This window comes from Guillardia theta (genome assembly GCF_000315625.1).
Source record: "Guillardia theta CCMP2712 unplaced genomic scaffold GUITHscaffold_14, whole genome shotgun sequence".
Taxonomy (NCBI): Eukaryota; class Cryptophyceae; order Pyrenomonadales; family Geminigeraceae; genus Guillardia; species Guillardia theta.
Window position 1 is genome coordinate 220,830 of NW_005434660.1, and position 22,863 is coordinate 243,692.

General features: G+C 52.4%; 9 protein-coding genes across 9 annotated transcripts; 4 read left to right on the forward strand and 5 right to left on the reverse strand.

The window, feature by feature from the left end:
* The first annotated feature begins 2,888 nt into the window (after positions 1-2,888).
* On the forward strand, positions 2,889-3,967 carry GUITHDRAFT_151152 (hypothetical protein). Its single transcript, XM_005837367.1, has 7 exons — positions 2,889-3,037; positions 3,089-3,251; positions 3,299-3,344; positions 3,458-3,556; positions 3,618-3,678; positions 3,732-3,771; positions 3,823-3,967. Exons 1-7 carry the CDS (start codon positions 2,897-2,899, stop codon positions 3,906-3,908), a joined length of 636 nt encoding a protein of 211 aa, XP_005837424.1. The 5' UTR covers positions 2,889-2,896; the 3' UTR covers positions 3,909-3,967.
* Positions 3,968-5,261: 1,294 nt separating this feature from the next.
* GUITHDRAFT_151153 (hypothetical protein) lies at positions 5,262-6,807 on the reverse strand (the record flags this gene model as incomplete). The annotated part of the gene is made up of 8 exons (XM_005837368.1): positions 6,756-6,807; positions 6,535-6,704; positions 6,297-6,474; positions 6,193-6,244; positions 6,066-6,141; positions 5,865-6,005; positions 5,707-5,805; positions 5,262-5,658 (listed from the first exon to the last, which is right to left on the reverse strand). Coding segments are annotated over exons 1-8 (988 nt in total), but the record flags the coding sequence as incomplete, so codon positions are not given.
* A 1,089-nt stretch (positions 6,808-7,896) lies between these two features.
* GUITHDRAFT_85305 (translation initiation factor 2B, gamma subunit) lies at positions 7,897-9,694 on the forward strand (the record flags this gene model as incomplete). The annotated part of the gene is made up of 9 exons (XM_005837369.1): positions 7,897-8,688; positions 8,761-8,849; positions 8,904-8,962; positions 9,008-9,051; positions 9,103-9,162; positions 9,215-9,270; positions 9,320-9,380; positions 9,443-9,505; positions 9,559-9,694. 9 exons carry the CDS (start codon positions 7,897-7,899, stop codon positions 9,640-9,642), a joined length of 1,308 nt encoding a protein of 435 aa, XP_005837426.1. The 3' UTR covers positions 9,643-9,694.
* Positions 9,695-10,025: 331 nt separating this feature from the next.
* On the forward strand, positions 10,026-10,810 carry GUITHDRAFT_92918 (hypothetical protein). The gene is made up of 5 exons (XM_005837370.1): positions 10,026-10,058; positions 10,254-10,329; positions 10,377-10,492; positions 10,547-10,622; positions 10,668-10,810. Exons 1-5 carry the CDS (start codon positions 10,038-10,040, stop codon positions 10,739-10,741), a joined length of 363 nt encoding a protein of 120 aa, XP_005837427.1. The 5' UTR covers positions 10,026-10,037; the 3' UTR covers positions 10,742-10,810.
* A 1,165-nt stretch (positions 10,811-11,975) lies between these two features.
* GUITHDRAFT_157281 (hypothetical protein) lies at positions 11,976-12,929 on the reverse strand (the record flags this gene model as incomplete). Its single annotated transcript, XM_005837371.1, has 1 exon — positions 11,976-12,929. One exon carries the CDS (start codon positions 12,927-12,929, stop codon positions 11,976-11,978), a length of 954 nt encoding a protein of 317 aa, XP_005837428.1.
* A 1,345-nt stretch (positions 12,930-14,274) lies between these two features.
* Positions 14,275-15,390, reverse strand: GUITHDRAFT_103683 (hypothetical protein; the record flags this gene model as incomplete). The annotated part of the gene is made up of 1 exon (XM_005837372.1): positions 14,275-15,390. One exon carries the CDS (start codon positions 15,388-15,390, stop codon positions 14,275-14,277), a length of 1,116 nt encoding a protein of 371 aa, XP_005837429.1.
* Positions 15,391-16,256: 866 nt separating this feature from the next.
* Positions 16,257-17,102, reverse strand: GUITHDRAFT_103684 (hypothetical protein; the record flags this gene model as incomplete). The annotated part of the gene is made up of 1 exon (XM_005837373.1): positions 16,257-17,102. One exon carries the CDS (start codon positions 17,100-17,102, stop codon positions 16,257-16,259), a length of 846 nt encoding a protein of 281 aa, XP_005837430.1.
* Positions 17,103-17,951: 849 nt separating this feature from the next.
* Positions 17,952-19,004, reverse strand: GUITHDRAFT_103685 (hypothetical protein; the record flags this gene model as incomplete). Its single annotated transcript, XM_005837374.1, has 1 exon — positions 17,952-19,004. One exon carries the CDS (start codon positions 19,002-19,004, stop codon positions 17,952-17,954), a length of 1,053 nt encoding a protein of 350 aa, XP_005837431.1.
* A 2,302-nt stretch (positions 19,005-21,306) lies between these two features.
* GUITHDRAFT_103686 (hypothetical protein) lies at positions 21,307-22,721 on the forward strand (the record flags this gene model as incomplete). Its single annotated transcript, XM_005837375.1, has 7 exons — positions 21,307-21,366; positions 21,428-21,669; positions 21,908-21,974; positions 22,025-22,113; positions 22,165-22,327; positions 22,371-22,460; positions 22,512-22,721. The coding sequence occupies 7 exons, from the start codon at positions 21,307-21,309 to the stop codon at positions 22,719-22,721; spliced, it is 921 nt and encodes a 306-aa protein (XP_005837432.1).
* Between the last annotated feature and the right edge of the window lie 142 nt (positions 22,722-22,863).

The window sequence follows — 22,863 nt, forward strand, 5'->3', positions numbered from 1 at the left end:
CGGGGGTCGGTGACTCTCCGTTTCTCCGACCGGCAACCGTGCCAGGGTGACAAGCCCGCCCCGGCACACCACCGTTGAGGTAGAAAGCTACACCAATCTCAGTCATTCAGACCGGTACAGCGGTACTACCGGTAATACCGGGAGGTAGGTTAGCCACCCCCGTACGGTGGGTCATACCTGAGGTCATACAGTGAGAAGAAGGGAGGGGTAGTTCTGATCGGGACCCGTGACTGTTACTCGTAACGGTAGCATTGTGCTACCCGCTCTACTACCCCCGCTTCGACCTAGCAAAACTTAATCTGAGACCCGTACTGGGAGAGAGGAAGTGTACAGTACCCTGTCAAAGAGGCTTGTCACGGGGTAGGGGTGAGAAACGGAAGACGCGCCATCCTTTGTGATAGGTACAGCAATAACGGTGTCGGTCAGGCTCTCGATAAGGGGGTGGGGTAGTGGGTCAAGTAGAGGGTGGGGTGAATCAGCATGTTATGAGAGGACAAGGAAAGCGATTGAATCATGGGATCAGAGTTGGTGATGGTGGAATCATGTGGCTCCATATGCAGATGTCACCAGACATCTTTGCTCTGATTCTCTTTGCAAACTCAGGCTGCCAAAGACTGGAAGGTTGATGGCACGGTAGACATAGAATGTTCAACCCATGGCGCATAATATTTGGACGAGATTCAAGATTATGCATGCTGAGTTGCGAAGATAGAGAGTAGTTCAGGTTTCGGATGAGAGATATTGTAGGTTTGAAACGTAGAAAGATTGTTGCATACACAGCATATTTTGTACGCCTCCTCAGAAAACTGAGTTGGGCCAGTGTTTTCAAATTCAAATTCAAGAACAAATTTTTCGTTATCATATATGAGAGGGTCTTGTTAGTGCATGCTTGTCTGCACTTTGCTAAAGTCTGCAGCTTTTCTACGTTCTGATAGACCTGGAGTCTTCATTTCAAACATTTGACTCTTTTGTGACATTCCTCGTTTGCAAGGGAGAAATCCAAAGACATGGCAGACAATCAAGAAGAGCCTATGGTCTTTGTGAAAGCCATTCGGGCAGAGAACATCCGAAAGGGAAGCGATCAGTCTCAGCCCAGTGTTTTCATGAAATTTCGCATCAACAAAGGTGCGCTGAGTTCATCATGGAGGACAGACAAGTCTGACGAGGTTGCTCTCAAGGCGGGCACGGGGAGGATCCGATGATAACCGAGGTCGCGCCCAAGGAAGACAACCCCCAGTGGGACCAATCCTTCAACCTCAGAGTCAGAGACCCTGAGAACAGCCAGCTGGAATGCACCATATGGGGCGCCGAGGAGGTGGGGAAGGAGACGCCCTCCCCGGAGAACTTTTACGGAGAGGTCATCCTGAACCTGGCCAAGTTGATTCCCTTCAACCATCGCTACCTTGAGCAGGTTCTTTCGAATGTCCATCGGTTGTTCGGAAGACTCTGACACATGTGCGATGCAGTGGTTTGATATCAAACAGGGGAAGACCTATCCCGTTGTAGGCGACAGGAAGGCACAGGGAAAGCTCAAGATCGGCCTGCAGTTCAACATCCCTGACAATGAGACAAAGAAGGCTGAAGGGGCTGCCGTGCAGAACAAGGCTGCAGACTCTCAAACTGCACCTGAGGCTCCCAAGGCAGACACAAAAGTCACGTCCGAACAACCAGCTCCCGAGGCCCCAGCAGCAGCACCTGCTGCTCCAACATCTCCTGCAGCTGCAGGGCCACCGCCACCTCCACCATCTGTTCCGAAGGTGAGTCATGGGTACCTGGGAAAGTGCTTGAGGTGATGGATTGCTCTCAAGAAGGAGGAGGAGGAGGAGCCTGGCAACATCAAGCCCTCATCGGTACGATTGGATTTATGGGCTTCGACCTGCCGTCTGAACCTGTCACAGTTGAAGAAGCAGTCATCGGAGATCGAAGCTCCCAAGGCAACCTATCCCCCAGCTCCAGAAGCCCATCAGAATACTGTCCAAGTGTCTATTGAAGGTTTATCCAACCTTCCACGGTCTAAGGTGTCTAGCGGGATTATGTAAGTGTATGTTGTAATCACTGCAACAGTTCAACCGGTCACTGCCGCGCCCATACGTCTTGATGGAAGTCGATGGAGTGTCTGGACGTACTTCAGTATTCAAGGACAGAGCGCATGAAGCAGTTTTTGAGGATCAACCTTTTGTTTTTGGAGTTGACTCTCAAGTACTGATCACTTAGCATCTGTTTTTGCTGACTTGCTCCTTTACAGAAGTCGGAACAAACATCCATCGTCTTTACAGTGTACAACTGGAGCAAAGGGAATGATGAATCTGTTGGTGTCTACAAGGTGACGCCATTGCCTTCAACATCCCATCTTCTGGGCTCACTTGAGCTTTTTAGTTGCCTTTGACCGATATCAAGGGCGAAGGGCCCATCACAGCCAACTTGTGCTCTGTCAATGCCCCAGATGAAGCCTTGCTGGGACCCAATGGCACCATAGCGCAGCTTACCTATAGAGTGTCGTACAGTGGTCAGCAAGTCAAGAGCTCGAAGCAAGTCGAGGAGCAAGTCACAGCTTACAACTCGCCCACTAACTCGAAATCCACATCACCTTCGCTTGCAGAGAGCCAAGGAAACAAAGGTGCATCAGAGGCTCCTACCAGTCAGCAGGTCGATGCAGAACCGCGATCACCAGCAGGAGTGGCTGATGTTGGAATTGTCCTGGCTAAGAACAAGAACTCGATCGCCGTCGTAGACATTCTGCACGGAAGTCCAGCCTCCATCTCCGGTCAAATCAGGAAGGGTGATGTTCTCATCGACGTGGATGGCCGAGACGTACGCTTGCTTTTCTCTTTCTAGTTCGGTTGCCCTTGTGACCCCTTGATAGGTCATCGGGAAGCCCGTCGGAGAGGTGCAGAGCATGCTCAAGGGCGACAGGAACTCCCCTATCACGATGATCTTCCAGCGAACCGTCGGCCAGAGTCAAGACCAGGTTGTCGTCACGATTTTGCGGGCCGTGCTATCAGGAGCACCATCGTCCAGCGAAGGAGTTGCTTCACCTGTACCTGTTGCTCCATCGTTTCTCTCCCCATGTGTGCTCACTCGCCCACAGTCTGTTCGCTCGTCTCCTCCTGCTCCCAGCAGCTCGCAGAATGACAACGAGACCATCAAGAACCTCAAGAAGCAGTTCAGTGGCCTGTCGTTCATCTGGGGCGATGCGGTGCACGACTCCGTGGAGGAGAGCATGAAGGAGTGGAGAGCTGACATGATCTTCGGTCCTAAGCCTGCCCTGTTGCTTCCTGTTGCTGATCCGTTTCCCAAGGCCCCAAGAAGAATATCTCCTCCACTGCAGAAGCACCACAGGAGAAGTAATGAGTTGGGGAGCGATTGGGAGAAAGGAGGGAGGAGGGATGACGGTGGAGGGGAGGAGAGATTCAAGGAGCAAGAGGAAGGTTATGTTCGTTGACACAAGTTGTGTCAGCTCTGTCGTCGGAAGAAGCTTCAATCACCTTCCTCCCTCCATCACCCCTCAAGTTCCTATGTTCAGAAGTTACGACAACATGACCCCCACCTACGCGAGGTTGGCTGCTCCTAGAGAAATGGCTCGAGATGGTCTGACGGCATTTGCCTCGCACTCCCAGGTCGTATCAGACGTACAACTTCCAGCCTGCTGCCGCTGATTCATATCGCATGTCTATGATGGTGAGAAGTCTTGTGTTGAGCGACCTGTGACGTTTGAAACGTGGGCTTCTCAGAGTCCCATGCCAGCAGCTTCCTATGCGAGTAGTTACAGAGGTCAGTCTGCTCGTTTCTCCTGCCGCATCTGACGCTAACGTGAACATGTAGGCACACCAACCTATAGCTCGTTCGTCAGCAACTACGCCTCCATGCCTCAGATCGCTCCTCTTGGAAAGAACGATTTTGTGTGTTGAATGTTGGCAACGCGATGAAGAGAAGATAATGTAAGGACGGAATAAACTACTTGCAATGCAAGAGTCTTTGATGCCCCTCACTGCCGTCTTGGCCTTGTCACAGTGCTGCTTCTCCTTAACTCTTGTTGTTCGATAGACGAACTGCTTCTAACTCAAACTTAAAAGTCAAATCAGATCATTAGTAATTTGTTGACAAAAAAATCTAGGTTCCGCCGGCCCGATCCTTTATAAAGGAGCAAAGTACGAGGAGGCTGCGATCAGAGACAAGAGCCTGATGCGACGATGAGCGAGCGAGAACCTGACGATCTCTGTCCTTGATATCATCTGACGACACGATATCAATCTTTGATATCATCTGACGATCACAGTCGTTGATATCATCTGACTATCATTGTCCTTGACTTCATACCCTCCGCTCGTTGCCTTATCTTTGGATGCCCAAGAGTGATACTGCGGAGTTTGCCGACGTGGCTGAAACAGTCTCAAGCTTGGGCTTGCTCCCAGGAATGCAGTTGCAATGCCCGATGGGAGTGAAGGTGAAACAATTTCCTGCTGACTCGATGCTTTTCTACTGTCATCAAACTACATGACGATCGCTGCTCTGTCATTGACACGTGTTTCTCGTTAGGTTGAGGTTGAGGGTGTGGGAAGGAAGGACAAGGTCTTGTACATGCGATACCCTTCCGATATAGTCACACCAACGAGCATCACCGATCTCGACTCGCTTGTTTGCGCCGGCTACAAGATAGAGACAAGCTTCTTGCGCGATCTCATTCACCTGGTGGACGTTGACGTCTTGAAGGGCCTGGCTGGGCAAGAGGCTGAGACGATCTCGAGGAAGTCTCGCCAGACTGAAATTGAGCCCAACCTGCGGGAGCACATCATGCATCTCCCCGACAGGTGTGTCTTCGAGAACTTCTCCTTGCTCAGCAGCTCTGCTGTCCGTCAAGGTAGCTCCCTCGGCTCGAAGCTCCTCTGACTCGTCCCAGTGAGAGAGCGCATGCTGCTGGAGAAGAAGACGAAGACGACGAGCTCCCGTCCTCTCCTTCCAATCCAGCACAGCCCGACTCCAGCTGTGGATCCAGCAAGGCTGGTGATGCCTCAACATTCCTCCTGCTCCTTCTCACCCGTACACAGCTCAGCAGCTACAGCAAGAGCCTCGGGTCGCCGTCAACGGACTTCGAGCGCAAGGTGAACATGTTGAAGGCGCACTGTGCAGGAGATATACTGATGCTGCAGCAGATCAAGAAGTACTTCGAGAGGCATTACAATGACGCTGATTTGCCGGAGAATGTGCGAACGAGGCTTGTATGCGATGTCTTGATGGTTGACTTCACGTAGGTAAAGCTTCACTTCTCTCAATTCCCCGTCCCCAGCACACCCGAGACAAAGACGACGAAGAGCGGCAAGAAGAAAAAGGGGACAAACAAGTCAAACAAGGCCAAATAATGTACAGCAGTTCTCTCCAAGGGATAATCTACAACGATGGGCTCGCTGGGGTTTGAAATTCAGCAGGGAGGATGCGTTGAGCTAGCGATGTGTCACTCCTGATGCTGGAAGCTCCTTCGCGCGTGATCAGATGGCGGCGCAAGCAGAAGACGCCATGGAGGTGCCGGTGCGAGGAGAGCATCTCGTCTCCATCCCATTCCTCCTCTGGTATCACCAAGTGCTTCCATCCAACCCTTCGACGGCAGCCAGCACAGGAAACATCTTTGACGACAACACCCGCAAACCTCGAGCTTCTCCTCTCCTGCAGGAACCATGTCACGTCCTCAGCATCCAGTTTCCGACTTCTTGCCTCGTCCTCCTCAATGTATGAGCCGGCGGTCATTCCGGCCACAAACACAAGGTCGCCTTCCTCCTCCTCTGGCTCCATCCCCTTCTCGTTGAGCACAGCCTGCCAGTGATTGCATTCTTACCCTAACAATCGACTTCGAGCTGTGCCAAGCTACTTACCCTGCCAGGGGCTATGGCGTTGTTGCAGTGGGAGCAGTGGATATTGCCCGATGTAATCAGCGAGTTGCACGCTTTGTCGATGATATTTAGTCTTTGCTTGCACAAAAGCGCCTCTCCTTTCTTGATAGGTCGAAAGGTTTTCTATCAAGAAACAATAGAATCATCAGTATGTAAATCTCAATGGCCCTCACAACAAGGTACCATCGTGTCGATATCAGTGAGGTTGAAATTTTCATCCCAGTTCTCTTCTGAATGCTCCAGGTTCAGCATTTCGTTTCTGCAAAACCACAGAATTACAATCACCGAACTGCAAAGAAAGCGATCTCACATAGTCAGGGCGAACCAGTTCAAATTTACACCGGGCAGGACAAACCTGGAACCTTTCTCGACAGTCAACACACCACCAACTACATCAGATCACAGCCTCCCAACCTTGTGTTCTGCCGTCTGTGATGCCTTGACGCTGCAACGCAACAAGATTCTCCGCCTCCACATCCCCTGACTTTGACGTGACCCCCAGGTTGCAAACCTTCAGGCCCAAGAACATTCCACATTGTTCACAGCACATGTCGCAAAGACTGAAGGATAGCTCTCCATCCGAAACGAACCCCTGTTCCCCATCACGCCGTCAGCAAAGCTATCCTATCATCTTGCATGCATGACTGCCCACCAGAAGCTTCTGAATGTAAGAGTATTGCAGAATCTCGTGCTCGGACGAGGAATAGGTTGGCACAGGAATGAACGTGGTTGTTCCGAATCGAAATCCATGACCACCTTCCTTCTTATCGAGTTCTGACTCATCATCTACCTTGACACAGACAGCGACATCATAAATGAAATCTACAACAACAGTCACACATGATTGAACCCATCCCTCAATGGTCAACGCACCTGAACACATGGTGTGAACGAATCTCTTGAAAGAAACCAGCCTATGATTACACCCCATGCACGCAAAATCAAAGTCTATCAAGGGGGATATATAATCGTGGAGCTCTTTGTTGCAGAGAGCAGCTTTCTTGACGACGCCGAAGGGTAAATATGAGAAGATCTTGCATTTTACATCGGTAGGCAGGAGACCGAACAATCGGAAACCCTTAGTAACCACAGGGTTTACCCAATAAATCGAGTCCACAGGAGAAGATCCAGAATAGACCTGAAGCGAGTGAGAGAAAAGCATCGTAAGATTAACGCGTTCATACCGTATCAGAGTGCATGTTCTTTTTAATGGATCTAATAGCTTTCGTCCATAACCAAAATTGATTTCAACCTAGAATTACTATCAGATGGTGAATTGGAAGATGATTCAAGGGGCAGGTATCTGTAATGACACAAAAATGACGAAACCATGCTCACATTTTTCTGCCAATTCAAAGGCGTATCGAGGCAATATACTCTTCAAATATTCAAAACAGCGCAATTCAAAAAATAATCAAGTTGATGAGACAGGAATGAAAATTTTGATTATCAAATTCATAGGTTCCAAACTAGATCATATAATCAAGAATATCTTGAATCCCAAGGCCACATCAGCATTCTTTCTTCCCTTTCTTCATCCAATTTTCTGATGAAAATATTCGTATCCATCGATATCCAACCCTACCATCCTCTCCCTCCCTGCAATCTCCTTTCAACCTCCCCCCACAGTCTCATCCTCCTGCCAGCATGTTTGCGCTGCTCTCTCAGCATCTCCTCCCCTCCCCTCGGCTTCTCCTCGGCCTCCCCTCGCCGGCGGGCTCTGCAACTCTGCCATAGAACAAACTCAGTGAGCGGTATGAGGGCCCAGGTCTGAATCGGGATGACTGGGTTTCACACGAGGGACTGTTGTGGGGTGGGGTCTGGGGTATTTCTACTCAATGATAGGTAGGGTCATGAATAATAAGGGGTAGTGATGCAACACACGGGTATTTTTAACAGTGAATAACAAGGTACAGGATCACGATTTTTCTCCAGTAATATGGTAGGGTAGTGGTCGAGTGCTGGGTTGCTTTTGAAATCAGCGAGGGGTGGGGTAGGGGCGGTCGACGTAGCAATGGAACTGCAAGCTGTGGTGCTGGGGGATCACGACGATGGCGGCGGGACGCGGCTGTATCCCCTCAATGAAGTTACACCCAAGTGCCTCCTCCCTGTCGCTAACAGACCGTTGGTCATGTACCAGCTCGCTCTGCTGGAGAGGAGCGGCTTCAAGGATGTGATAGTAGCTACCACACCGAAGGCCAGGGACGAGCTCGTCAACTTCATGGACCAGGGGTACAAGGGGTCGATCAAGGTTGACATCGTAGAGGTGGACGAGAACTGTGAGACGGCAGACGTTCTGCGTGCTCTGAAAGAGAAAATCACCAAAGATTTCGTCGTAGTGAGTGGGGACCTTGTCACGGACGTATACGTTCATCACCTCGCCGACGTTCACAGGATCAACGATGCCACATGCACGGTGCTCTTGAGGCCTCCAAAGCAGGAGGTGAAACAACCTGGGTCGAAGCCTGCCAAGGGCGAGGGTGGAAACGTCGATTTTGTTGCTCTCGATGCCAAGAGGACGAGGCTGTTGTGCCTGGAATCAGCCGCGGACGTTGAAGACAAGTTGACTCTTCCGCGGAAAGTGTTGCGGAGTTACCCGAATGTTTCCATCACGAACAAGATCCTGGATGCCCACTTCTACATCTTCTCTCGATGGATTCTTGACCTGCTGGAAGAAGAAACCGAGATTCGGTCTATCAAGACCGAGCTCGTGCCATACCTCATCAAGAGTCAGTTCTCTTCAAAGTCGGTGCCGGGACAGCCGGTTCTTGTTTCGGAAGAGGAAGAAGACGAAGATGAGAAGGCTGTGAGTTTCATATTCTCTCTTCGTCTCTCCCTCCAGTGGCCACCAGCCTGATTTTCTTTTGGGTGCCCCCAGGACGAGAGCCTGGTAGACGACGATGCGGAGCGATCGAAGTTCGTTCCCATCCGCTGCCATGCGCTCATCTACGATGGAGGATACTGCAGGTCATCATGGACTTGTTTTGATGACTGCGAGATGTCTGACATGCTCCTGCGCAGTCGCGCCGACTCCCTACACACCTACAAGGAAATGAACTTCGAGGTCCCCCGCCATCAAGGTCGCTGCCTCGCTATCTTCATTCATAGCTCAACACCTCTTTCAGGTCATAGCGTCCCGTGGGAGCCCAACTCCTCTTTCCCAGACAAGGTTTTCTTGTCGATGCCTTCCAGGAGCTGAGCGCTCATGTTGTTTTGACAGACCGATGAGGAGAAGAGAGCGTTTGCAAAGAAAGTCGGGTCGGACTGTGTTGTTGGCGAGGTGAGAAGCAGTTCAATCTCGTCATCTGCCCTGTCTCAAGTGGGTGATGCAGGGGTTTGCGATCGGGGAGAAGAGCAGCATCAAGAAGTCAGTGATCGGCAAACATTGGTGAGCCAAGTCAGGTAGTTTCTGGTTTGATTGTTGAGTCTTGTTTTAGCTCGATAGGGAGCAATGTGAAGATCGTCAATTGCATCCTACACAGCCACGTGACTATTCAGGTTGATCGCTCAGTGTATGCGCCATTTCGTGTATTCCTTACGGTTCCACTTCTGACTTGCAGGACAACTGTAATCTTACGGGATGCGTCATCTCCAACAATGTATACATCGAGAATGATTGCACGGTCTGAATGTTCCGAAATGCATTCATCGCGATTATGATTGTATATGCTTGCAGGTTACCAACTGTCAGATTGCAGACAAGTACCAGATGGAAGCCGAAAGCCAACACAAGAACGAGACTCTGCTGGCAGACGAGTAGATCCACTTCGATCTTTCACACTTCCAGCCTTTGGATAAATCAGTGCTCTCTCATCCCAGCCTGTTATAGCATTTCCTCCAACTCAGTGAGATGACTGAAACACGACCGTCCGACTCGGCGGCCCGTTCAACGAGTCACGGTGGCTCGGACTAGTGACTAGCCGTGGAACACACTACCGTCTCACTGACGGTACGGTAGCGGTGCCTGTCGCCTGACCCCCCCCCCCCTTCCCCGGAGTCCCGAGTACCTCAACCTCCGTCCGACGGTACGGTCACCACCCGGTGTTTGCCCGGCACTGCCGGGCCGCAGCGGCCGCCGCCGGGCCTCAGGGCCTCAGATTTCTCAATTGTAAAAGTGGCGACAGCACGGCGAGGATGGCGAAGGCGGCATGGGCAATGATCTTGATGGTTGCGGTGGTAAGAGCTTTGAGAGATGTCATGGATCCAACATGGTGAAGACATGTTCTGATGACCTATCAAGAGTGTGATGATGCTATGAGAATGGAATGTGCGCTGCTTGCTATGGCAGATGTAGCTGTAGCACCTTGACCAGCTGAGAGGAGCGAGACTTGAGCCAGATGATGAATGTCATCTGACGGATGATCATTACAGGGTCTTGCAGTCGTGCAAGGCAAGTCGGCAGAGGATCACATGATGGACGCGATCAAGCAGCATAAAGTTCAGATCTGTATAGATCTCTGCAGACCGAAAGCCTTTTGAACTGACACACTGCAGTCTCCAAGAGCTATTGTCCCTACTGCAAGAATGCCAAGTCCGTCTTTGAGAAGATGGGGGTCGAGTATCATGCCGACGAGCTCGACCAGATGTCTAACGGAGCTGAGATCCAAGCTGTGAGTACCGATTGAGTGTCGAGCAGCTCTAGACTGGACCTGACCTCCTACCAGGAGCTCGCGAAGCTCACGGGGCAGAGAACCGTCCCCAACATCTTCATCGACGGGAAGCATCTCGGGGGAAACGACGGTGAAACCATTGACCGTCGTTTGAGCAGCTGACCACTGGCGACAGACTGCGTGAGGGCTAAGGAATCTGGCAAGCTGGCTACGTTGCTCAAGGATGCAGGCGTGAAGTTTGAGTTGTGATGCGAGTTCTCCTCACTTGCCCGTCAGTGACATGATCGTGTCTTGAGCGAGAATAAAAGTTCTCCCTACACCTCCTTGTTTACTTTGAGATCGAACCAGATTTCACGATTGCACATTTGACATCTGCTACTAAACATCCTCATACCCGTTTATTGATTGCCTTCTCCATCACATCCGCGGTCTTCTCAATCCCAATATCCACCGCCTGGACCAGCTGACCGATCCCGAGCTCGAGCCTGCTCCAGCTGAGCTCTGGCTGGACATCACGCCTCGTGGGTACCCGAAAGCCTTGAAAGCAGGGTGAGCGGCAGGGAGGGAGCTCCAGGCGGAGAAGCAGCTCACCAGCATGGTCAGGAAGGTGAAGAAGGAGAAGACCAACGCTCCTGCCTGCCGCCAGTGCAAGAAGATCCATACCATGACGGTGAGAATCATCTTCGATATGTCAACCTGCAAGAGGACCTGGTAACTCAAACCGATTTAACAGCAGCTCTTTTGACCTGTAAGATTGCATATCGGATCCTGAGTTTGTCCTCGGGCGGAAGAGTGATCAGGCCTGCCTTCAATGCGCTCTTTCTCTGCTCTGCCTTGAGCAGCCCGAGGACCTGCTCAGAGTCAGCTGGAGTAGACGGCCAGAGGTCTGTCGACTCACCGAGAACTTGGCGATACTGCACAGCCTGTCTCTTTCAGGGTACTTGACTGCATGTAGCAGCCCCCTCGTGTATCTGGCGCACTTTGTCAGAGATCTCTGACGGGCCTCTCGCCATCTTCCCCTCCTCCTCACCCCAACGAGTGCAGAACTCCGAGCATGTTGCTGCCATGCGAATGCATCGCCTTGATACACTTCCCCTGTCACCCGAGCGGCAAGTCAACCAGAAAACCTCACAGCGACCGATCATGTGCTTTCTCACCACATCCTGCACTGAGATACTCTCTGGCAGCTCATGCTTAGAGGCCGCGATAAGGTCGGAAGCGTTCATGGAGGTAGCAATCGCAAAGGTCGGCGACAGGAGGAGAGGTAGAAATCTTTGCAGCGCCAGGTCATGTTTGAGCGCGAGGCAGAGAAACCTACCGGTGCAGGGGACCGGCGATCTCCTCGGATATCTTCTGGATCTGATGAATACCAGTGACTTGGCAATCTACCTCACAACCTTCGATCACCTGCGTTGTCCGGCGGTGGATGCAAGCAAGGAACAGCCTGTGGGTTCAGCTTGAGCGGTTGTAAGGACGAAAGTTGTCAGAACCTGCAGAGTTTCTCGCGAGAGACATCATCGATGGAGTGATAGAGGCCATGGTCCAACAGCACGAGCTCGGGTCGGGGAGGCGAGCCCTTAGCTCGCACGTAGATGTTCCCAGCATGCGGGTCGCCATGAACGTGTCCATGGCACAAGATCATCTCCGAGAAAGTATCTGCAACAAGTTCTCCAACATCCTCCAGCCTCAGCCCGGCCGCCAGGATCCCTTCCTCGTCGTTCAGGCGCAGAAGGTCTCTTTCAAACTCCATGGTCAGGACGCTCTTGCTCGTGAACTCCCAAAGCACTCGTGGCACCTTCGCCTGCGGCATGTGCGCAAGGACGTGGGCCGTCTTCTCGGAGTTGGTCGCCTCCGATTCGAAGTCGAGCTCTCCCCTCAGCGCTTTCTCGAAATCGTTGATCAAGACGCTCAGGTCCAGCCCTCCTGGTTTCACTTGCACCCCCATCGTCCGCAGTACTGAGAAATCAGAGGCCATCTCCTTCCTGAGCGAAGGATAGATCACCTTCACGGCTACCTCCGTGCCGTTATGAAGGAGAGCGCGATGTACTTGAGCCAGGGAAGCAGCTGCTATGGGTTTCTTGTCAAAGGAGAGGAACAGCTCCTCCGCAGACTTTCCAAACTCTTCCTTGATCACGGAGTCGATCTCTTCGAACGTTTTCGGCGGCGCTTGATCGGTCAAGACACTCAGCGTCCTCACATATTCTTCTGGGATCCCTCGCTTTCCTGCTCCGCCTTGGAGGGATGCTACGAACTGAGCAGCTTTGTTGTAGATCCCTCCATTCTCTCTAGCAAGTTGCAGCGCCTTTTGCGCGCCCCTGGCATGCACCTCCTTCAGGACCTTGGCGCGACGGATCGGATCGCTCACATTCAGCAGGGAGTTCTCGTAGTCGGATTTGACCTCATTGAAAATGGCGAGCGCCTTGAAGGATCTTCCCATACCAAGGCCGAAGTTGGGGTTGTTGTCCAAGCATGAGGGTTTCGGTGCCTCCTGACTGGTCGGCGTCGCTCCAAGCGCCGAGAAGAGATTCTGCAGAGCATTGGCTGGGGAGCCCGTGCCGCTGTCGGGGGGATTGGAACCGGATCCTCCTTTGAGTGAGAGGCATGACGGCGAGATCTTCGCTGGACATCGAGACAGTGGTGTACATAGATCATAGGCGGGGCATGTTGTAGATGCTATGGCCGGCAATCCATGACAACCAGGCGAGTTTGAAAAGAAAAGCAACAGAGTGATGCTGAGCGAGGCGACGTTGAATGCCGGCCGCAAAGTCCTCGGCGATCGCATTGGGAGAGGAAGAGAAACGTGAGCAGATTCAGATGTCTTGTGCAGTTCCCACCGGCTTCGTACAAGGAGAGTCACCAGACCTGCTGAACGAATCAATCCATGCAGAAATCGAAACAAGATCAGGGTTGTGGTCTCGAGGATCGAGGATCAGATGACGAGACCTTCTCCTACGGACCATCGCTCCTCCTCTCTCCTCGGCCTACTTGCGATCTACGTGCTGCACCATCCCCCCTCCTACCCTCCAGCATCTCATCTGCCATGGCGCACGCGCACAGTAGAGCCAATCGAACCTTCCGTGCCATGCGCCTCACTATGTTGACTAAAAATCTTCAAACAACCCGCCTCGGTGTATTGGGCTATGTAAATATGCTCCCCGGGGAGATTGACGCCAAGATGAGCACACCAACACACTGCGATGTAAGGCCACTCATCAGAATCTTCAAGAAGTATGCGACAACAACTAACAAGAGCTGGTGCCGTCCAAAGCTGGGGGCTGCTGCCAGGTAACACTCTTCAGAATGCTTCATCAGGTTTCCTTTGAACCACCGAGCCCATGCTCGAGCCTCCGTCAATCCTCCTCAGTCAGATGCTGCTGCCAGCGGCATCATACAAAGATGTTAACTATGCCATATGTTGTTATTCTTTCAATACAGGGACCCTTCAATCTTTCATGATGGTCGTCTGTCTCTCTCTTATTCCAGCTGCGGATTCCTCGAGTCTCTCTCCCCGACTCAGCTTCGCAGTTTTGTTTGCTTTGACGACAGTCGTCAAAGACCTGGTCGTCAAAGACCTGGTTCAAAGTCGTCAAAGACCTGGTTTCACTCATTGATTGAAAGTTCAATATTTTCAGGTCTCACTGAAGTTCGAAGAGTCCATTCTCTGCCCGGTGCACTCATCGCAACTCGCAATCGAAAAATAAATGCATCTGACACTTTAATGAACGAATATGAACATCAAAAAAATAAATCTCTTGCCTCCAAGACCTCGTTGAGTCTGAAATCTAAACTCTACAAGCATCCATCCCAGTCCGTCCTACACAGTCCCATAGAAAGTTCAGGTCGGTCTCCGATATCATGCTCCCTGATGACTCCCCTTGGCATCCCCTATTGTACATGCCTCCTATCCCCTCCTCCATCGCCCCCGCCTCCCCAAGCCCCGCCGACATGTACAGCGCAGGTGCGCTCGGCTGGCTCGCTCCAAGCAGCCCCGGCGCCTCCGGAGCTGCCACCCTCGGCAGTGCCGCCGCGTCGAAGAACTCGTGCGAGTCCGTGAACACAATCGACGACGCTGAGATCTGATGGTGCGCGAGCTTCCTCGGGCGGTTCTTGCGATGGCCCTTGTGCGTGTAGGGCCACTTCTCGATCCCCAGCCGCCGGCACACGTGCTTCATCGTCGACTTGCCGATCCCGATCTTGGACGCCGCGGTCTCGAGGCTCTCATGGAAGTGCTCGGCAAGGAGCTCGAACGTGATCACCACAGGGCTCCGCGACATGGACTTGCCCTTCCTGGCATGGACCTGTACGCTCCTCTCCTCCAGGTCGCTCCCCTCGAAGATGCTGTCCAGGTCGAAGCTGTCCTCTCCCTCCGGCGATCCTGCTGCAGACATGTCTGCAGCATCTGAGGACGAGAGGCTGTCGGTATCGTGGTCGTGGTCGTGGTCGTGGTCGAGCACCTCGGGGTTGCTTGGCTGGAGAAAGTGAGGCTGGGGGGGCTGATCATCGAGGCTGTAGTCGGGGAAGGCGGGATAGGCCTGGAAGGATGCGGAGGATGCGGTGCAGTGTTGATAGGCTGGTACTATGTCGACGGTGGTGCAGGGGAGCTCAGGGGTCTGTTGCATGGATGGACCCATGAGCATCCAGGCATCTGGATCATTGGCAGGCTGATCGACGGGATTCGCAAAGGCCTCCTGAGTTGGGTCGAATGCGCTGATTTGGATGCCGGTAGGAAAGGAAGATTCCCAAGGATCACAGCAGTAGTTAGAAGAACAGCAGGAGGGCTGAGCAGGAGTCTGTTCGTAGAAGGAATAGCATGTGTTGTACTGTTGGAGCTCCATGGAGAAGTCTGGAGCAATATACATTGATGGCTGGATGGCAGTCTCGTACTCAGTGATCTGCATTTGGAGTGCTCGGAAAGCAGAAGTGTAGATAGATAGCTCTGGGAGTAGACAATCAGAGGGTCGACCAGCAGCGAAAATTAGCGTGGAGCGGCGTGTTGCCTGCAGAAAGTGGGGATCAGGAAGGGAAGGAGTCTGTTTTAAACAGGGGGAGTGGGTCTCGTGATCCCCCCTCCATATTCCCCAAGTTTTCCTGTAAGGCCAACAGTACCGGGTGATTCGATATGAAACTGACCCACCCTTTGACTAGAGGAACGGCCGCGGTCATATAACGTTGCATTTTATCAGTTGTCCATCACGTTACCGTGCAAGAAACAAGGTTGATGGAATCGCACCGTTATTTGTAGTAAACTTGGGGAACCTTTACCCCTGGGGAAACTGGATTTCTCTAGAAAGAAAAGTCACGAGGAGCCACGTTCTCCAGATGCAACAAAATTGAGCCTTTCAGAAGAGTTGGGGAGAAGAATGTGACTGGGAGGTCAGCAACGCATTCCCCTAGGTTGAGAATTGAAATAGCCTCTTTTCACAAAACATCTAGTTTCCTTAAGTTCAGCGACATGTCGTACGCAATCAACTCTCAAATTTATATACAATACCAAAACTCTTGCATCACATCTGATACTCAAAAATCGCAGAAACGCATACATCGACAGTGAGAACAGTGCATACTCATTCCCAGTTTTTTCTTCCTAACAATTGTGCTATCCAAGCGAGTGGATGGTTCTAGACACATTATGAATGAGAGAGTTTAGCCTCTCGTGTGAACTGCAACTGTCTTGGTACTCCTCCCCTATCTTGATTAATCAAAACAATAGGTTAATTGCAACAGAATTTGATGTCCGATTTTCAGACGTTAAACACAAACCTTCCTACACAGTTCCATCCCAATCAAAGAAAATTCTCCCTGAGGACTCCCCTTGGCATCCTCTCTCGTGCATGCCTCCTATCCCCTCCTCCATCGCCCCCTGTTCCCCGGCTGCAGCCGCCATCCCCATCACCCCTGCTGGAGCCAGCGCTGCCTCCCCAAGCCCCGCCGACATGTACAGCGCGGGTGCGCTCTCAGGCTGGCTCGCTCCAAGCAGCCCCGGCGCCTCCGGTGCTGCCACCCTCGGCAGTGCCGCCGCGCCGAAGAACTCGTGCGAGTCCGTGAACACAATCGACGACGCTGAGATCTGATGGTGCGCGAGCTTCCTCGGGCGGTTCTTGCGATGGCCCTTGTGCGTGTAGGGCCACTTCTCGATCCCCAGCCGCCGGCACACGTGCTTCATCGTCGACTTGCCGATCCCGATCTTGGACGCCGCGGTCTCGAGGCTCTCATGGAAGTGCTCGGCAAGGAGCTCGAACGTGATCACCACAGGGCTCCGCGACATGGACTTGCCCTTCCTGGCATGGACCTGTACGCTCCTCTCCTCCAGGTCGCTCCCCTCGAAGATGCTGTCCAGGTCGAAGCTGTCCTCTCCCTCCGGCGATCCTGCTGCAGACATGTCTGCAGCATCTGAGGACGAGAGGCTGTCGGTATCGTGGTCGTGGTCGTGGTCGTGGTCGAGCACCTCGGGGTTGCTTGGCTGGAGAAAGTGAGGCGGGGGGGGCTGATCATCGAGGCTGTAGTCGGGGAAGGCGGGATAGGCCTGGAAGGATGCGGAGGATGCGGTGCAGTGTTGATAGGCTGGTACTATGTCGACGGTGGTGCAGGGGAGCTCAGGGGTCTGTTGCATGGATGGACGCTGGAGTATCAGGGCATCTTCTTGTTGATTGTTTCGGTTTTCTGTCGTATCGTTCAGAACTTGAAAATCATTTTTACATCCAGGTTGAGGTCAAACATGAGGAGATGTGTATATGGCACGGGATCAAGTTGGGGAGTTCTCTGTAGCCTAATTTAGAAGTTGGGGAGATGGGTCTCGTGACCCCTTCTCTATTCCCCAAGTTTCAAGTTTTGCAAATGCGGCCTCGGTCTTGGAACGTTGCGTATTTCTTCCTCTTCGTCTCAGTCACGAGGGGCTTCGAAATTCTAGCAAACGAGAGTCAGGCTTTTGAGATTTCGTGCTCAGGGGGTACATTCGAGGATATGTGGTACAAAAAACAGACCCCCACCCTCTCTTTGATTTGACAGCCATGTTCTTGTAGCCTTTCACATTTGAGGAACGTTAAATGAGGAAACCCGACACCAAAACTTCTGCCTTGACTGCTCGTTACAGTTTGAGGTATTCTCCTTGGTGCCTCGATCGTTTTCCCCGAGGTGGGCTTACAAAATCAGGGCGGGTCTGCCCCGGACTCCAATCAGGAATGAGATTCCTTTCAAGTCCTTCACCTACGAACAGCCTACTGAGCTCTATTTGCACAAGCTAAACGGTATTGCAATGTCGTGGAAATAGCGAGACCGATTTGAACAGTTCTATGTGGCTTTCAATTATACAACAATGAGCCAAAACAAAACAAAAAGAGGATTTCAAAAAATCTAACGCAGGAAAGAGACAGCTTGCTTGAAACATTGAATAGTGATGCGCGTTGTAGTAAACCATTTACATGAAAATGAAAAAGAAACAAATTGCTGAAAGAATAATCATCTACGTCCGTCCTACACAGTCCCAAAGAAAGTTCAGGTCGGTCTCCGATATCATGCTCCCTGATGACTCCCCTTGGCATCCTCTCTCGTGCATGCCTCCTATCCCTCCCTCCATCGCCCCCTGCCCCCCGGCTGCAGCCGCCATCCCCATCCCCCCTGCATGGGCCAGCGCTGCCTCTCCAAGCCCCGCCGACATGTACAGCGCAGGTGCGCTCGGCTGGCTCGCTCCAAGCAGCCCCGGTGCCACCCTCGGCAGTGCCGCCGCGCCGAAGAACTCGTGCGAGTCCGTGAACACAATCGACGACGCTGAGATCTGATGGTGCGCGAGCTTCCTCGGGCGGTTCTTGCGATGGCCCTTGTGCGTGTAGGGCCACTTCTCGATCCCCAGCCGCCGGCACACGTGCTTCATCGTCGACTTGCCGATCCCGATCTTGGACGCCGCGGTCTCGAGGCTCTCATGGAAGTGCTCGGCAAGGAGCTCGAACGTGATCACCACAGGGCTCCGCGACATGGACTTGCCCTTCCTGGCATGGACCTGTACGCTCCTCTCCTCCAGGTCGCTCCCCTCGAAGATGCTGTCCAGGTCGAAGCTGTCCTCTCCCTCTGGCGATCCTGCTGCAGACATGTCTGCAGCATCTGAGGACGAGAGGCTGTCGGTATCGTGGTCGTGGTCGTGGTCGTGGTCGAGCACCTCGGGGTTGCTTGGCTGGAGAAAGTGAGGCTGGGGGGGCTGATCATCGAGGCTGTAGTCGGGGAAGGCGGGATAGGCTTGGATGCAGTAATCAGGATTGGCTGGCTGTAATATGTTTACTGTGTTCCAGGTCATCGCTGTCCCGTTATCCTCTTGAGCTGGGTCGAATGCGCTAATTTGGATGCCGGTAGGAAAGGAAGAATCCCAGGACTCGTAGCAGCAGTTTGTGGAACAGGGAGCTTGCTGAGAAGGAGGTTGGTGAAGATGTGAGTTGGAGAGGTGTTCGTTGTGATCTGCATGGAAAAGATCTGTTGAAACATACATTGATGGCTGGATGCCTATTTCGAAGTCTGGTATTTGCATGACTGGGAAGCAAAGAAAGCACAGAGTGAGAAGCTTCTGTTAATGCAGCAGGCAATGTCTCAACAGGATTGAAGCGTTGGCGTGGGGAGAGCGAGGGATTGGTTTCCCCGGTCGATAAAGGCAGCTTTTTATACGGAGTTATAGTTATGCCTTGGTGGCATCCGTGCAATTTTCTCCTCTTCCCCATGTTTACTACACCCATTCCCTCTTTTGGACCTCATGGGATTGCCACGGTGCCTGCACGTTACCCGTAAGGAAAGATGATTCTAGATTCCTCCGGTCACATGTTCGAATCTCTCCCCAATATTCCTCAGGTTTCTTTCTGAAAAGGAGTATTTTCGTATCAATTCATTCTGCCCTTTTGTCCCCTGCTCTCGAGACCAGACTCCGGGAGGCCCGGAAGATATCCGGAAGTTGGGGAATAGCTCTCTGACAGAGCCCTCAAGGTCGGAATGTGACTGTCATCATCTATCAAAAGCGCTCAAGTTGGGGAGCCCTAGCTTTCCGAAGTGGTGGAGCCTTTGAAGGCCCCGGGGAGCCAGCACGCCGGTGGGGGACTGAACTTCAGAAATTAGTCACTAGTAAGTTGGGGACTAACTTACCGCGGTAGCGGTCATCCGATGATCAGTCACGACTGGCTTCCACTGGCAGTGGTGACACGCCGGCCCGCGGGGCGGCGGCCCCGGCGGCGCGGGCTCCGATCGGACTCGGCGGGGGCCGCGGCACAGCCCCGCGCCGCCGCCGCCGGCCTTGAAGGTTTCCTGCCGGGCACTGTTTTGAAGTTTGGGCCGGGACAGCAGTCGGCAGGGCAGTCAGTACTGAGGTTTGGTTGAGTCTCGCCGCCCGCGGCCGCGGTGTCTTCAGTTCTCTTCTCGCCGTTTGGCCAGTGCGACTCAGCCAGTGTCAGGGTCGCCGGGCCCCCCGCCCGCCTCCCGGAGGCTCGACTCTCAGTGATTGTCCTCGTACTGATTTTCAAGTTTTTGACTTAACTTTGAGTACGGTAAAGGCCGTTCAGAGTCAGTGAAGTACTCGGAGCCGTCAGACTTGTAAACTGCCCGTAGGCTAAAGGTCCCGGGCCACTGCCGGTCCGCCGGGGCCGGCCCGGGATGCCTCGGACTATCGGATCAACTCATGCCACTGGCTCCGGGGCTCAGTGACTGCGGTGGCAATCGCCGCCGGCCGGGCGGCCCGGCCCGGGCCGGGCCTCCTCGACTCTCGGAGTCACGCCCCGGGACTGGCAGTCCGCGGGGCCGCCGGGGCCGGGCGCCCGGGCCGCTGGCTGCGGCCTCCGAGGCTCCGTCGTCAGTCACGGAAATTGATTTCGTTATGTTGTGTAACGGAAGGTCGTTTGGATTCAAGCTGCCAGAGCAGGCGTGTAGCTTGAGGGTACAGGCGCATGTTCTTGAACTAACCCGCACAGTCTGCTCATCTTCTCTTGTCCAGATACCGATGGCTTCACGTGAGTCAGTCAGTATGCTCATCTGCAGCGAGTCAAGCATCAGTCAGCCAATCGCCGGGTATACGCCATGCAGGAGTCGAGTCTATGCGGAAGAAGGAGCATGGAAGCCTGTCAAAGATGGTGATATTCAAGGTGCTATCAGATGGATATCTGCGAACAGACATCTTCGGCCGTTCTGTGGATGCGGAAACATTATTCCTTGTCCGACCAATGAACAGGATGCAAAGATAGTGAGTGAAGTCTGGAAACGTGTATGCAGAAATGCTATCAACAAGTTCTGTTCACATCATTCTGCGGACCTCAAGGCGTCGTGGTAAGAGACTGATGAATTGAATGATGTTTCCTTTAATTGATCCATGTGCATGGTACAGCGTGGAGCTTCTGGCCAAAGTTTTGCATGCTGCTGAATACGAAAGTTGCACAACATGCGTTTTTAGTGATATTCAAATCGACATTTCAGACTGTGTGCAAGAGATAGAAGCTGTTCCAAAGCTGACCGAGTTCTTATTCAACAATGATGATGACCAACTATCGTATTCTCTTTGCCTTTTGCTTCGAGTTGCTCCTCCCAACGTGGTCAGGAAATTTTTTTCACAGGATGTAGTCATGAAGGCCATGAGGTCTTGTCATGGAGTATTGACATGCGATGACTCCATATCCCCAGGCATGCTTCACGGCTTATCTCGCATGTCGATTTACCTTCGATGGAAGCACGAGGTATCGACGTACGATCGGCATTTTCATTTCTCTTGACGGTTGTTTGTTCTCTCAATACAGGTTTGACTCCGGTCAGCAAGAGAGTTGTCTTCATTGCTATGATTGACTTGGTCGCAAAAGGCCTGCATGTTGATCAGAACCCTCGTAAAGGATCCGGACTGCAGAAACTTTCTGGATTCTCAGCCGGTAATACTCAACAAGCTGTCCTCGACCTGTCAATGAACGAACTTGTTTTTCTCACCATCAGGAAATTGAGAACATGGTGTGCACACTCCTTCAAACGTTTGCAGCCCTGGCCACCAGGCTGGAGGACAAGGATACAGCAAAACCATCGATGGGCGAAGTCAACGCGGAGCGCAAGGAGCTAGTGGCCACCATAGTCGACCTCCTAGAGAGCTTGAGCGACTTACTGGTCTACCGTGTCATCTGGCCGAACTTTGAACTTGGGAATTGGAACAAGACCATACGAGGAGTGATCTCATGTTTGAGGTAGCTCATCTTTGATTCATGTCTTTGCTGAACAAGCGAGTTTTCAACTGATGTTGTTGACGATGACGACAATATGATAACTTCATTCCAGTTGTGAAGATGTGTTACTGCGAAAGGCAGCTTCCAACTTTCTCTGCTCCTTCTCTTCCGCAATCGATGGGAGTCAGCTTTCTTCTGCCTCCTTGGCTCCAGGGTCAGACACTCTGCCATGAACTAAACCTTGACGCTGGGCCTGCAGGTGTGGTCGTGAAGTGATTTCTCAAGAGGATGTTGTGATCAGATTAACGTGTCAAATTCAGAAATTGGTGGATGAAAAGATGTTGCAAAATCATTGGGTTGACTTCTTAAATCACAGAAAGAGAAACATAGAGAAGATATGGACGAGCTTGAAAGGTCTCATTCCGCCATCCAGGCAACTTTGACCGGGCACGTCTCGTCGATGCGGTAGCGGGACAGGGCAGGTTGACTGATGGCCTGACCGTCTTCCTTTCTCAGATCGAGATACTTCGACGCAGAGCGACAGATTGCCATCCATCAACGGAAGCTGACAGATTGCCAGAGTGAGCTAGAGGCCATGAAAGAGGACCTGGAGGGCCATCAACAGAAGCTCCTGACGTGTGAGAAGCGGAGGGATGAAGTGGAGGAACAGCTAGCTAACGTACCGGCACCTTGATGAAGGCTCGGACTGACCTTCCCTCCAGGCCGATGAGGAACTGAGAGCAGAGAAGCACCGGAGCTCACAACTAGAAGAGGATCTCGACAAGCGAAATCAGCAAGTAGAATCCATGGAGGTGATTTGTGTCCTGCTCCTTTCGCTCCCTCCTGATAGCGAGCAACTTCAGGAGGAGCTAGAGGAAAAATCGCGGAGGATCAATGAGCTGGAGCGCAAACTTGCGCTGCTGGCAAGAAGCCACAAAGAACAGTCCCTGGTCATCGAGAAGCAGACGGAGAAACTTCGGGCAAGCAAACATGTGCAGTCAGTCATTCAACAGCTCTGCGGGTCGGTTGTGATAGAGAGCCCGATGCATCCTCCTGCTGTGAGGCGGCGATGAGAGGACTCTTATACTTGTTCATTCTCTCCCCCATATGTGAACAAGAAGCAAAACAAGCGAATGCACCACAATGAAGTATAATGACCAGCAACCTCCGGTCTTGTTCCCAGCTGAGAGAGTACCCACGCATTTCTTGACATCT

Bases quoted from the DNA above. Each gene is read 5' to 3' on its own strand.
- GUITHDRAFT_151152 (XM_005837367.1), top strand. From the start codon at position 2,897: ATGCTCAAGGGCGACAGGAACTCCCCTATCACGATGATCTTCCAGCGA. The intron at 3,557-3,617 runs GTTGGCTGCTCC...TCGCACTCCCAG, and splicing joins ATGACCCCCACCTACGCGAG to GTCGTATCAGACGTACAACT. The intron at 3,679-3,731 runs GTGAGAAGTCTT...TGGGCTTCTCAG, and splicing joins CATATCGCATGTCTATGATG to AGTCCCATGCCAGCAGCTTC.
- GUITHDRAFT_92918 (XM_005837370.1), top strand. From the start codon at position 10,038: ATGATCTTGATGGTTGCGGTG. The intron at 10,059-10,253 runs GTAAGAGCTTTG...TGATCATTACAG, and splicing joins TGATCTTGATGGTTGCGGTG to GGTCTTGCAGTCGTGCAAGG. The intron at 10,330-10,376 runs GTATAGATCTCT...GACACACTGCAG, and splicing joins GCAGCATAAAGTTCAGATCT to TCTCCAAGAGCTATTGTCCC.